The 15,494-nt window shown below is 36.4% G+C and overlaps 1 protein-coding gene across 2 annotated transcripts in view; it reads right to left on the bottom strand.

Moving 5' to 3' along the window:
- Positions 1–15,494, bottom strand: part of ACER3 (alkaline ceramidase 3) — a 112,938-nt gene that overhangs the window by 22,329 nt on the left and 75,115 nt on the right. For both annotated transcript variants that reach the window (XM_037038438.1, XM_037038439.1), the window contains exon 7: positions 9,634–9,692. In XM_037038438.1, coding sequence (XP_036894333.1) covers positions 9,634–9,692 — 59 coding nt within the window. The remainder of the gene's footprint in view (positions 1–9,633; positions 9,693–15,494) is intronic.

The raw sequence follows: 15,494 nt of genomic DNA, 5'->3' as shown, positions 1-15,494 counted from the left end.
TGCTAAATGTGGGAGGGGGTGATGGACTGTAATGCATTCACAACGTGTTCAAAAAAGATTCTGGTGGCTTCTTTAGTTGTACGTTTCAAACCCTTCACTACAGTTTCTTGTTTTATATTTTTAATATTTTGGGAGGATTATCTGAATGTTCCTTTTTTATAGCATCTTACTCTTGATACAATATATTTCTAAAAATATTAATGAATTAATATTTGTTCTAGCTTTATAATTTTTGAAGCTTTCATGCATAAGTTGTTTCCTCTATGTTGACTTTTCCTCATTATGTATTTTGGCCTCTATCTTTCATATTGGATGCATTCATTTTATGTCTGACACTGTTTCCTCGTTTCTAAGAGTAGGAATCTAAAATGGTGACAACAAGCTTTAAGCATATGGTTGAGGACTTTAGACTAATATTCTTGACTACCGAGTTATTTTGCTGGGCCCATGGTTAGTATTTTTAGGTCTTCCAGGATGCTCACATTCCCTAAAATAAGAAATCTTCCAATTTTCTGCATACAGGTCTTGGCATTCAGCATTCAGAATGCATAAGGTCACCCAGTTTCCCTTATTTCAGTATGGTTTTCACAGGCTCAGTTGTGCCTGGTAAAGTCTAATCTAGAGACACCGTCCACCCTTTCCAGAGAATAAACCTCCAGACTTTCACAGTTGCTCAGAGACACTGAGTGGGTGAGGAGACCTAGTCATTCAACAATTTCTTAAAGCTTTTAACCAATTCTCTTTATTTTAGATCTCTGCTCCATCTTCTTTTCTGAACTGCTTATTGCTGTTAATGCCTGATACTTGAGAAAATCCCAGAATGAAATTGAGGGTTCTTGGCTTGGGATTTGGCTTTCTTAGGTTAGTTAAGGTAGTTAGCAGTAATTCATTTACTTTCCAGCTTCTGCCTTTATTGGTCCCATTCTTTATTTCTCTTTGGGTTTATTCTGTTGACCTATTTTCTTTCTTTCTTTTTTTTAAAATTTTACTTATTTATCTTTAGAGGGGAAGGGAAGGAGAGAAGGAGAGAAATATCAATGTATGGTTGCCTCTCGTGAGTCCCCTGCTGGGAACTGGCCTGCAACCCAGGCATGTGCCCTGACTGGGAATTGAACCACGATCGTGTGGTTCGCAGGCCCATGCTCAATCCACTGAGCTACACCAGCCAGGGCCTATTTTCTAATTATTTAAGTTGGATGCTTAGTTCATTATTCTTGAGCATCTTTGTTTCTAGTGTAAATAACTAAAGCTATAAATTTCCCTCTTAGAACCACTTTAGGTACATCCTACTTTGATTGTGTAGTATTTTCATTATGGTTCCATTCTAAGCATTTCAATATCTGTATTATGATTTCTTTTACTCCCATTGAAAGTGTTATTTTAAGTTTCCAAATACATGGGCTATTTTGACTAATCCTGTTTTAAGTAATTGTATGACAGTCAGAGAACATGTTAATAAAGATACTAATTCTTTAAGGTTTTTTAAGCTGTTTAAACCTAGCATCTTATACATCTATAATCACTCCATGCATGCTTGTAAAGATCATGCATGCTTTCACTGTTGACTGTGCTAGATCATTTTGCTATTGTGTTACTAAAATTTTATTTATATTCTTGTTTATATTTTAAAAATGTTTTATTTATTTACTTTTAGAGAGAGGGGAAAGGAGTGAGAAACAAAGGAAGAGAAATATTTACATGTGGCTGCCTCTCACTTGCCCCCCACCAGGAACCTGGCCCGCAACCCAGGCATGTGCTCTGACTGGGAACCAAACCAGCGACCCTCCAGTTTGAAGGCTGGTACTCAATCCACTGAGCCACACCAGCCAGGGCTTGTTTATATATTTTTTTATTCTGAGTTACTGTGTTAAAATATCTCAAGATAATGGAGCATTTATTTCTCTTTAACTATGTCAAATTTTTCTTAAAAATTTCCACACAAGCCCTGGCTGGTATAGCTCAGTGGATTGAGCACGGGCCTGCGAACCACACGATTGCAGTTCAATTCCCAGTCAGGACACATGCCTGGGTTGCAGGCCAGTTCCCAGCAGGGGACTCACGAGAGACAACCATACATTGATATTTCTCTCCTCCTCTCCTTCCCTTCCCCTCTAAAAATAAATAAATAAAATATTTAAAAAAATTTCCACACAAATTTAAGATTTCCATTTTTTCTAGTAAACAAGATTTAATAATACAATGAACACGTTTTAAATGTCTTAAATATTTTTGTCTTTTATTAAAATGGCTAGTCAGTATTTGTGTAGTATATTTTAAATATCCTTTTCTTTTAAAATTACTGTCTATTTATATTTTAACCATGTGTCTTACGAATAGCACATTGCTGAACATTTTTCCTGTTTAACAGTCTTTATCTTTTTAATTGCTTAGCTTTGTCTATTGATATTTACTGTGATTACTGATATAATTTGAATTATATGTACTCCTTTATTTTCTGCTTTACATCTGTTCTGACTTTACTTCCCTTTTCCCACTTCTGATTTCTTTTTTTTCTTTCTCAATTTTTTTAAAGATTTCTTTTGGCTTCAGCTTTCATAATCCTATTTAACTCCTTTATGTTTTTTTAAACCCATAGTAAAATCAATTACTGGTTACCAAAAATGGGCATGTAAAATCTAAAATTGATCACTGCAGAACCCTCCTCCCAAATTAAAAACCCGAAGAACTTCGTAACTAAGATTATCCTCTTATATCACATGTTATTATGTCCATCTTTTAGTTTCATTTTTAAAATCTTTCAAATTAGGTATTATTTTAAACAGTCACAATATTTTATTCAGAAAGTCCAGTAGGTTACTATTTGTTTTCTTTCACTGTTCTTTCTTTGTTTTTAATTATTTATTTTTGAGGGGGGAGGAGAAGGAGAGAGGGAGAAACATCCATGTGTGGTTGCCTCTTGCATGACCCCCACCTGGGACCTTGCCTGCAACCCAGGCATGTGCCACAACAGGAATCAAACCAGAGACCCTTTGGTTCGCAGGCCCACGCTCAATCCACTGAGCTACACTGGCCAGGGCTCACTGTTCTTTTTCATCTTAGACCTTTCTTCTAAAAAAAAATCTTTTAGGTCTTTTAGTGAGGTGTATTGGAAAACTTTCTTCATTTTTGTTTGTCTCAAAATATCTTTATCTTACCTTTGTTCTTAAGAGACATTTGGGTATACAAGTCTAAGTTGATGGTTAATTTCTCTCAGCACTTTGAAGGTAACAGTCTACTGTGTTTTGACTTCCACTGCTGGTAGTCTGCAGTAGACAATGTTATTCCTTTATTGGTAATAGGACTTTTATCTCTCCATGTTTTTAAAATCTTTGACTTTGGATTTCAACAATTTCAGTATTCAACTCTATTTAAAGCAGGAAAAATTTTAGTAGTTTCAATTCCAACAGAAATGCTGAATCAACAAGATTTAGCCTCTTCAGGAGTGATTTATAAACAAGATCACAGAATTATCTTGCCAAGGAACATTTTTTTTTCCACATTTAGGAAGCTGGAGAATTGGGAAGCCTTTGGATCAACCACTGCATCCATTTTAGCTATAATTCACAGATCAGGAAGCTGCCATCACACCTGTTTGTTCCAGAGCCATAATATGCACACACTAGATACACAACAGTAAATGGATGCCTCTCACACTGCCTCTTCTCTCTCCCAACTTAATTGGTTCTGAATTCCAGTCTCAAGTGAATACATGTAAATGGCAGACACTGAATGTACTTGGAACCTTACTTGCAAAAAAGTATTGGAAATTAACTTTAGGCTCTTTAGCATCTACCTTATAAGGATGGAATGATGCTGAGGGAACTAATCTATCACACTTGCCATACCTGAGAAAGATTTCTTTTAATTTATCTTGCTTGGAAATTGTTCCTGAAGCTGAAAAGTCACGTTTTTTATCAGTTCTGGAAATTTCTCACCTATTGTCTCTTTATTTTCTCAAATTTGCTACTTTCTCATTTTGGAACTGTAGAGGTGTTATTTCTCTGTGATGCTTTCTAGATTATTTCTGTAGATTTGTCTTCCAATTTAATTAATTCTCTCTTCAACTCTGTCTACTTTTAACTTATCCATTGAGATTTTTAGCTCAATGATTTCTTAAATGTTACAAGTTCTTTAATTCTTTCTCAAATCTGGAATTTCATTTTTGATAATCTGTTCCTTGGTCACCTTTTCATCTTCTATTTCATTAAATATTTTTAAAATACTTAAGTTTCAGCATCTGATTTGGAAAGTTTATCTCTGCTGTTTTCTGTCGATGACTTTTGCTTATGGTAGCTTATTTCCTCCTCCACATTTGGAATTACTGATTGTGTGCACATGTCTGATCGCCAATTTGTTAAAATCCTGAGAGGCATTTATCAGGGGTATCTCTAAGATACACTGGGGTTCTATGAAAGTTGGATCAGCCTGAGTTAAGTTTACACTTTGAGGTTTCCCAGACAGTGAAGGTTATATGTGAATCCCAAATTTGTCTCAATACAGAATAGTGATTATAAATTTTCAGGAAAGTTATTTTTTCCTATCTAAAATTGAGCGTGAAACACAAGTTACTAAAGGGTAGATTTTCTTCTAACCCAGCCTTTCACTAACAGTTTATCTCTTTGGTAAACTTCAGATGGTCCTGGCTTTACGTCTACGTGTGTGGTGGTGGGGACACAGTTCCAACTGCCCATCTGAAGTATACGCCGAAGCTTTGTCTTCTCTCTCTCTCAGAGCTTCTCAGCCTAAGACTGATTTCCTGGTATCTGCAAATGATTTCAAGTAGATCACAATCTCAGAATTCATTTGTCAGCCTAGTTTGCAGCTCCTTCTTTGGGTCTGATGCTCCAGAATTTTCTTTATGTTCTTTTGAGTTCAGCTATGAATTTAAGGACGTTTTAGAATTTGCCCAAAATTTCTAGATGTTTTGTTACACGAGAGATTTTCAGATATCTTATGAAACATATGAAGAGAAACAAAAATTTTAGAGTTTCAATTTGACTTAAAAAATCCTTAGTAATAAACATTATCCTGAGTTCCAGAGGTTGCCAAGATAAACAAGACTTCAAGAAACGTACAATGTAGTTGCACAGACAGACAAGTAATCAATGAACAGTGCCAAATGAAATAATCACCAAATAAAGATTTTAAGAAGCTGTGGCAAGGCAGATAGAAGGAAGATGTTTTTATTTAACAGGATTTACACTGTTACATACTTTTTATAGGTCTGTCATTTGTGTTTCTAAAAGTATTTGTATCTTATCTATCAGATGTGATTTTAGACAAGGACTATTTTGTTTTGTTTTTTGCTTCTTTACATTTCCCTAAAGTGCCTAGATTAAGTACATAATAAACTGGGGACTTCTACTTCTGAGATGAAAAGGTTATGCTTTCCCCTATTCTTCCTACAAAGTACAATTATATATAAATAAACATAAGATTATGAAAGATAAAGAAAAGAAGGCAGACTGGTTAAGGACTCTGGACCTGAGGAACACTACGGTACTAAGTTCCAAGCATTTCATATTTGCATCAGATACCTCAGAGTTAGAACTGAAGAAGCGAGAAACCCAGAAATGCCACTAGATACAGACAAAAAACCTATTACTCTAGTCAAAGGGCCAGGAAAGAGGCAGCTTAACAAGACAGAAAATTTACTTGATCTTCTAGAGCCAAATGCCACAGAAAGCACTATGGCCCCACCACCATCCATGCTGCAAAGTCTGACTAGGAGCCTAGACTTCCCTCCTCATCAGCTGTAAGAAGGTACCCCAACCTCCTTCCAGGCTAAGGTCAAGCAGGGTGGGGCTGGGACTTTCATTCCCATCCTGCAGTAATGAGCTTCCCACTCCCTACAGAGTCAGTGAAGACCACATGGGGAGCCTGGACTTCCATCCTCATATGGCAACAAAGGGTACTTCTCTCTCCCTAAGGTGGTACATCAGGGAACACATGCTGGAGAATCAGAACTTTCACCACTGGCCAAATGTAACAAGGTCATGTCATTGAGATGTCAGTGGAGGCCACATGGTGAACAATAATTAGGCACTCCTGCCCCTCCCAACCAGGGTGGTATCAGAAAGGCCTAGTAAATTGGGAATTTCCTAGTAATGGGAATTCTACTGCAGCCCAACAGTAATGAGGAGCTCCTTCCCCCACTATGTGCCCACAGAGGCCTAGGAGGACCCTGGACACCCATCAGTATTTGGCAGTAATGAGGTGGCACCCAGGGACCCATGAGACTACAACAAAAGACCAAACATTCATGCTATTTGTGTCCTGGAAGGAGAGGGGAAAGAGGGTATAGCTGAAAAAGTTCTTGATGATATAATGGCTGAAAACTTTCAAATTTGGTCAACGCCTCCCACTCCCAAAAAGAACAACTATTAAAAAAAACTATAAACCCATAGATTCAAGAGGTTGAGTCAATCTCAAACAAGTTAAACTCAAAGAAATCCACATTAAGACACATCATAGTCAAATTTCTGAACTAAAGACAAGAGAAAAGGTCTTGAAAACAGTGAGAGACAAAAAACACCTTGCCTGTACTATAGGTGAAAAAAAATTGCATGACAGGATTGCCTATTAAAAAACTTGAAGGCCAGAAGGAAGTGGCACCGTTTTGCAAGTACCGCAAAAAAGGAACTGTCAACTGGATGACAGTTGGATGTAATTCTACATCCAGTGAAAATATCCTTCTGGAATGAAACAGAAGTCAAGACAGTCTCTGGTGAAGGAACACAGAGGTTATGTTGCTGACGCATCTACCCTAAAAGGGTGGCTAAGGAAGTCTTCTAAACAGAAAGGAAATGATGAGAGGATGAGTCTTGGAATGTTAGGAAGGAAGACAAACAAAAAGAGTAAAAATATCAGTAAATATAATATATTTTCCTTCTTGTTCAGAGTTTTAATATTATGTTTTTTTGTGGTTAGGGCAAAAATCATAATACTAATGAGGTTATAAATGCACATAGAGAAAATATTTAAGATGATATATTTTAAATGGAACAGGGAAAAGGCACTGTTATGGGTTGAATTTTTCCCCCTTGAAAAAGATATGTGTGAAGTACTAACCCACAGTACCTCCAAATGTGACCTTATTTGGAATTAGAATCACTGCAGATACAATTAAGATGAAGTTATACTGGAGTAGGGTAGGCTCCTTACCCAATATGACTGATGTCCTTATAAAAACACACAGACACAAAGACAACACTATATCATAACAAAGGCAGAGACTGGAATTATGTTGGTAAAAGTCAAGAAAAGCCAAAGACTGACAGCAAACCACCAGAAACCAGGAAGAGGTAAGGATGGATTCTGATACAGGTTTCAGAGGAAGCCTGGCCCTAGCGATACCTAGATTTCTGACTTCTAGCCTGCAGAACTATATGGTTTGAAGAGGTATTCTATAGCCACAGTAAATAAGAGAGGGTGATATTGGTGAAGAAATAGACACATAGATCAATGCAACAGAATAAAAAACCCATAAATAGAACCACACAAATACACCCAAATAAATTGTGAGAAAGGTATAAAAGCAATTCATTGGAGAAAGGATGGCCTTTTCAACCAGCGATCCTAGTGCAGTTGGGTATCCATAGGTAGAAAAACAGACACTGACCAATGCCTTCCATCTTGAACAAAAACTAACTCTAAATAGATGATGAACTTAAATGTGAAATGTAAAACTATACAAAACTTTTAGAAAAAAACATAGGAGAAAATCTAGGGTTTGGCACAGAATCCTTAGATTTGACACCAAAAGCATGATCCATAAAAAAAATTGGTAAGCTGGACTTCATCAAAACTAAAAACTTCTGTTCTGTGAAAGATCCTGTGAAGAAGGTGAAAAGACAAAGTACTGGAAGAAAATACTTGTGGGCCACATATTTGACAGAAGTTCATTATCTAGCATATATAAAGAACACTCAAAATGGAAATGAAAAAAAAAGACAAAAACAATCCTATTAGAAAATGGGTGAAAACACAAACAGACATTTCAACAACGAGGATAGACAGGTGGCAAATAAGCACATAAAAATACATTTGACATAACTAGAAATTAGGGAAATGAGGATGAACAGTACAATGAAATATCAGTACATACACTTAAGAATGGTTAAAATAAAAAACAGCAACAACATCAAATGTTGGCAAGGATGCAGAGAAACTGGGCCACTCGTACACTGCTGTCAGGAATGTAAAATGAGAGAGCCACTCCGGAAAACAGTTTGGCAGTTTTGAGAAAAACTAAACATACAATTATAATACAACCTAGCAATTTCATTCTGGGAATTTATTCCAAAGAAATGAACATTTATATTCACATGAAAACATGTAAACAAATATTCATAGCAGCTTTATTTATTATAGTAAAAAACTGGAAACAATGGAGGTGTCATTTAACAGGTGAATGGTTCACTGTGGTATATCCATATCATGGATACAGCTCAGCAACAGAGAGGTATAAACTATCGACACACTCAACAACTTACGTTAATCTCCAGTGAATCATGCTATGTGCAAAGACCAATCCCCAAAGTTACATATATTATATGATTCAATTTACAAAACATTCTTGGAATGAATACAAACTAGAAATGAAGGACAGATTAGTGGTTGCCAGGGGCTAAGAAAAGGGGGCAAAGGGATGGGAAGGGGGGAAGTGGGTGTAACCACAAAGGATAACACAGGGATCCTGTGTCGACAAAATTATTCTGTATTCTGACTCTATCAATGTCAAACTCTGGTTGTAATATTTTAATATAGTTTTGCAGGATATTTACTATTGGAGAAAACTAGTAAAGAATACTAATTTCTTACAAATGCATGTGCTTTGCTCCTATGATTACTCTAAAATAAAAAATTAATTAAGAATAAACCCATAAATCATACTATTTATTGAATACCTACTGTATTGGCTGGGCCTATGTTAGGTACTCAAATGAATATATTATTCAATCTTCATAAACTCTGTAAAGATTATGCCTATTTCCTAAGTCATTTTTCTGGAACACTGGTTCTATGGGACACTAACAGCCTTCTTTGAGAGGTGTTCTATGGAAAGGGTTTCTTAGTCAAGTAGTTTGAGAAACAAAAATTGTTTTTAGTCGAGGATGTCTTTAAAAAAGATTTTATTTATTTATTTTTAGACAGAGGGGGAGGGAAGGAGAAAGAGAGGGAGAGAAACACTGATGTGTGGTGGGTTGCCTCCTGCACACCCCCAACTGGACACCGGGCTCACAACTGAGGCCTGTGCCCCGACCGGGAATCAAACCAGTGACCCTTTGTTTCACAAGCTGGCTCTCAATCCACTGAGCCCCACCAGCCAGGGCTAGTCTAAGATTTTTAAAAGCCTTTAATACACTAATGCACATTACAAACAAAAGGAGGCCATCATATATAGCTTTCCTCAAATTTCTTTAATTTTGGAACTCTTGTCTTCACATGATGCCTATTAATAACTTGCTTAAAGGAGTAGTATTCCTTGTAATTACACTATAATAAAGGTTGGGTCATAGTTTTAAATCAATATCCCTGCTGGAGTTTGGTTTTATCTGTAATTTCAATTCAGGGTGTAGGTTTACTGCCTGAATATACTCTAACCATAGTGTGATTATCCAAACTACTTACCATGTAACAATATAAATAGATCGAAGTACTAATGTGAAGACCAGCATTCCATACATGACCTAAATAAGAAAAAAAGGAGTTAGTAAAACCATTATTCTTTAGCAAATGAAGTATATTTTGCCTACAAAAATAGCCCTCCTAATTAAATGTAAACATCATTACACTTTAAAGAACAGAATTTTAAAAACTATATAATTATATAATTAATAGTCAGGCTAACCTTTGAGGAAAAATTAAGAGCCTTCTTATGAATAACCAGTATCAGAAGTTCTATGTCAATTTAAATATCTGCTGAAACCTGAACAAATGCTATAATTTTGTTTCATGCTTCCTAGATCCTCCCCTCCTCTTGAGCTTCACTTTCAGCAAATGATTCTACTTCCCTTTTTATAACAGTATAAATATGAACTCCTTTAAACTCTTCTTCTAAATGTTTTTGTATTCACAAATGTTTCTTCTCCCTGCTCTCTTTTTCCCATTCCAAGTCTGTAAAGAAAATGGTGCCCATTTCTTCTTAAATTAATCTAATTTGGGTTCCTTATTCCACGTATATGCTCCCACATGTTCCTAGATTTGGCTCCCTCAGCTAATCCCTTTTCTCTCCTATACTGGGCCCTGTGTGAGTACTACTACTTGGAAAACTGAACCAAGTGGAAAAAATTAAACTTTTATTTTTTTAATTAATTTATTTTCTTAAAGATTATTTATTTATTTATCTTTAGAGGGGAAGGGAAGGAGAGAGGGAGAGAAATATCAATGTATGGTTGCCTCTCGTGAGTCCCCTGCTGGGAACTGGCCTGCAACCCAGGCATGTGCCCTGACTGGGAATCGAACTGCGATCGTGTGGTTTGCAGGCCCGCGCTCAATCCACTTGAGCTACACCAGCCAGGGTGGAAAAAATTAAACTTTTAAATGTGTGAAATAGTAAATATAAAAAATGCATAGGATACAAGTTAAATGTACACTTAACAAATATTTATAAAGACAATAGCTGGGAGAGTGTCATTCAGGATCCCGGTTGACACCCAGAGTGTTCCAGGTGTCTCTTCCCAGTACAACCCTCTCACCCACCTCCTCAGAAGAAACCATTTTCCTGCCTTTTATAATAAACATTTTCTTGCTTTTTTAACATATTTCTACATATTTACTAACTAAAACTTATCTCCTAAATATGCAATCTTAGTTTGTTTTTTGAATTTTAATTGAATTTGAATTTACAATAGAACATTGTAAATAGACATGTCTTTGTCTTGTCTTTTAAAATTCAATTATGTTGTATATGTAGCCTTAGCTCATTCATTTTTGATGTTATACACTATTTAATTGGATAAAATGCCACAATTTATTTACCCATTCTATGGTAATGGGCATCCTTAGGTTATTTCTAGTTTCATTGTTATGAACATTCATATGCACATATCCGAGTGCATATTTACACAAATTTATCTAGGGTATGCACCTAGGAATGTAATTGCTGGGTCAGAAGATGTATGTGTTATCAAAATTACTGTTAAAAAAAAAGGCTAACCTATTTCTCAAAGTGCTTATACCGATTTTTACTCCAGCCAATGTGCTGAAGTGTTTCTTTTGTGCCAGATACTCACCAACACACAATACGGTAGCCTTCTGAATTTCTGTCAATCCATGTGATTTTTAATATGTATTTCCCTGAACATTATGGTTGAACATTGTATGTTATGTTTACCGGTCATTTGATGTCTTCTACTATTCAAAACTATTTTTACATTCGATTGTCTAGTTGAGAATGACCTCAGTCTCCCAGAATTGAAAGCAACAGTTAGAACCAATGGGGAATGTGCTGTGTCTGCTTTGGTGGTTGGGAAGGACTGCACCGAGGTTGGATGCGTGGGGCCTGCATGAGAACAGCATAAAGGACGACCATTATAAAGATGGCAGGGAAAAGGGTCTGTGGCTTCTGTGTGTTGCAGTGACCTCCACTACATGTAGCTCCTATCTATGGCAGCTGTACACAGCTTATGTGGATGGGAGGGCAAAAGAAAATGATGAGATGAATATGTGACACCTGCTGTATACTCCACCTTGTATTCTTCTTTAAAACTAAACTCAGTAAATACAGTATTAGATTAAAGCCTCTTAGAGTCTGATTGCCAGCTTAAATCCATAACTGCACCTATGCTGCTATAATGATGAACAAGAAAGGCCTGATCCCTACCCTTACAGCAATTACAATCTAGTGAGAAGAGATAAGTAAGCAATTAAAATGCACTATTTTAACTCTGTGATGGGGACTGCACAAAATCCTCCTAAATACGTAGAAAGGCCACCTAAATCTAGACTTATGCAGATCAGAGAGACTTTCGTGGAGGAAATGATGTTTAATTTCGTAACCGAAGCATTTATAAGAGAAGTATTATCTATCAATTAAAACTGAAACATTATTAAGAGAAGGTGGAAGAGTGTAACCAGCACAGCTCATATTCTGGGGACTAGAAGAAAGTAAGGATGTCTAGAATATATGGTTGAAACAAGAGTAGGAAAAACAAAGTCTGGCTTTTTAAGTCATGTCAACAGTTAGACTTTTATCTTAAGAGCAATGGGAAGACAATGAAAGCTTCAGCAGTAATTCAGCATGATTACTCATGTATTAGAAAGATGGTCCTGTCTTGCTGGGTGGAAAATGATTTAGAGGGAGGCAAGACTAATGGGGAAAAGGCCAGGGACAAGGCATTGCAGTAATGAAGGTAAGAGACAGGGCCTAAACTAGAGCAGTATCAATGGGGATGGAGAGAAATGTACAGATTAGGAACAAGCCCTAAGGGACATATTTAGGGCTTGGGCAGAAATTTTGATATGGGAATTAAAAAGAGTTGGGAAAGTCAATGATGGCCTGGTTTATAACTTGAGCAGCTAAGTACATGGTGGAATTGTTCAGTAGGCTAGAGAACTGAAGAGAAGAAAGACTGAGGAGAGAAAAATGGTGATTTCATTTTTGGACATGTTCAGAATTTGAGGTACCAGTGAAATATCCAAGTAGAGTTCTCTAGCAGTAGTTGGATATCTGGGTCTGTAACTTAGAGGAAAAAATCTGAGCTGAAGATATTTATGAATCATCAGCATACAGAAATCAAGAGGAACAGGTTGTCAGGAAGTATGTTAAACATATCAGATAATGGATAAGGAAGAACCTATACCCTACCCATACAGTGGAGCTTTTTAAAATTAATTTTCTTCTTTCCACAAGCACCTCCACTCTATACATTCTGCTTCTCCCCAAGGAGTCTGTGGCAAACTCTGCTAGTGGCAATCGTCCATATCCATTCACTCCTCCTGCTTTTTCTTTTTTAAATCCTCACATAAGGACATTTTTTCATTGCTTTTAGAGACGAAGGGAGGGGACAGAGAGAGGCATCAGTGTGAAAGAGAAACATCAATAGGTTGCCTCCTGTATGCACCTAGACTGGGGACTAAACCTGCAACCTAAGTATGTGCCTTGACCAGGAATCCAACCCTCAACCTTTTGGTGCATGGTATGATGATGCTCCAATCAAGTGAGCCACTCCAGCCAGGATCTCCTTCTGTCTTCATAGAAGACTGACTTTATTCAGCTGGAAATATGTCTAGCTATAAAAGCTTGATTTTCCAGGCTCTCTTGAAGCTAAAGGTGGTCATATGACCTTCACAACTTTTTTATACATATTCTAATATTAGCCATTTTAAAATTAAAAAGATAATAGAATACATACTTTTCTGCTCCTTGCAATTTTCATGTAAAATATTTTACAAGGAATTTCTAAATCTTTCTATATTTAATAAAATTTTTAGCCTTCAAGTTCCAAAGACTGTAAAATATTACTAGTATTTTCTCTCTGCTAAAGCATCCTAGAACTATGCTGTGTGTAAACTGAGACTTGGTATTTATCCTCAAGAAACCTATCACCTAGGAAAAAAGCAGTTTGTGTTTTTGTTTATCAGTAAAAAGAAAATTAAAATATTTTAAGAAAAGTAGGAAAAAAATAAATGTTGTATTCTGTGAGTTGCACTAATATGGAAACATTTGAAGATGGATGAAACTGAGAGGTAAAAGAGGGCAAATTAAGTGGGACTTTGGAAACCATAGATATATAATAATTTTGATGATAATGAGGGAGACCAACTTTCATTATTTCTTCAGAGTTAATATTATTCTCCATGACTAATTCCTTAATCCATTCCACAGATTAAGCCAAAATACAGGCAAGAATTCCAAATAATGGACTGGTTTATTTTTTAACCAAGTCCTATTGAACAATGAATGGTAGCCACTGGACTAGGCAGTCATCATTCAAAGATAAAAAGACACATTACTCTCCCCCTCAATGAGCTCAGTCTAATAGAATCATGTGTAATCAAATCAAGCCCTTGGATCTGGTTTCTAACTTCCATTTTCCAATAAAAGGGATCAGGGCTCCATGGAGATTTGGGTGATTCCAGGCTTGGTGCAGGGAAAGAACGAGATGAAATATCTTGCCCGGAAAAGTAAGAAATACTCAAAAGAATAATGAAAACATGTCAAAAGGATACAGAAACCAGCTTGAAAGGGCTCCACTAGCCAAATCTGAGACAGTTTGTACACCAAAAATCGATAATGATAGTAACAAATCATAACCCGTTGGATAAAATAGGAATGTATATGTCCATAAAAATAAAATAAATACATTTAAAGTTTAATAATTAAAAGAATTTTCACCAGCCCTGGCTGGTGTAGCTCAGTGGATTGAGCATGGGCCTGTGAACCAGAGGATCGAGGTTCGATTCCCAGTCAGGGCACATGCCTGGGTTTTAGGCCAGTTCCCAGCAGGGGATGCATGAGAGGCAACCATACATTGATGTTTCTCTCCCTCTCTCCTTCCCTTCCCCTCTAAAGACAAATATATAAATAAAAAGAATTTTCATAAGTCTCAGAGTACTTTTCTACAAAGTTCTTATTAATTGTGAAGGTACAAAGAATAACTTCACAATGGAGAAGCCTGGTAGACAGCATCTTAGGGTCACCCTCCAACACGTGTATGGCACACTTTCAAGAGGCTTGGGCAGAGGAGTTCATTCTACTCTTCTAGCAACTTTTCTGTAAGTTTGATGCTGTTTAAAAATAAAAGTACAGTTAAGTCCTCATTAAAGTTGTGCATAGGTTCTTGAAACTGCAGCAAAATGATGTATAATAAACAATTTTTACTATAGGCTAATTAATATAAACAAGAATTAAGTTCCTATAGCATCTCACCAATGTCATCACAAAAAGACAAAATAATGTTATTTGAGGATCTGCTATATTTAAACAATAAAGAAAGAATTCTGTACTAACACACTAGAAAAAATTTTAGCTTCATATTTGAATCTCCTGAGGGAGCTCAAGTCTTTCACTCTATGAGAAAGGCACTCAGCTCACCTGTGGTGAAGAACCGTTCATCAGAAGGGGAGACAAGGTAGGGATTTGTGGAAAAAGTCCCTAGTTAAAGTCCAACTAGGCTAAGAGGCATTTATTTGGGGACTTAATATAAGTCACTCTGACATGATAAGGTTGGTGTTTCCTATATAATTAAATGCTAGTTTAAATACTAATAAGCTAAATGTAGATATTACTACATTTGGTAATATAACTATAAAATAATAGCACAAGTCTCATAAGGCAATGTGGTCTATTAGTAAAAAACATAGTTTTCATAGAAATTCAGAGCTGGTTTAAAATCCTAATTCTATCCCAAATATACAGCTTTCAGATTCATCCTACATAAAAGTGCCAAAATTATCTGAAATAGATCTTATCATGCCATGCCTTTGTCAATGGCAAAAGTGTAAGATCCAAACTTTAGCATGACTTCCTCGCAGTTAGGTTCCAGTCT

This window comes from Sturnira hondurensis, unplaced genomic scaffold, assembly GCF_014824575.4.
Source record: "Sturnira hondurensis isolate 20B ecotype Veracruz unplaced genomic scaffold, ASM1482457v3 Scaffold0024385, whole genome shotgun sequence".
Lineage (NCBI taxonomy): Eukaryota > Metazoa > Chordata > Mammalia > Chiroptera > Phyllostomidae > Sturnira > Sturnira hondurensis.
This window is presented reverse-complemented; position numbering and strand designations above follow the sequence as displayed.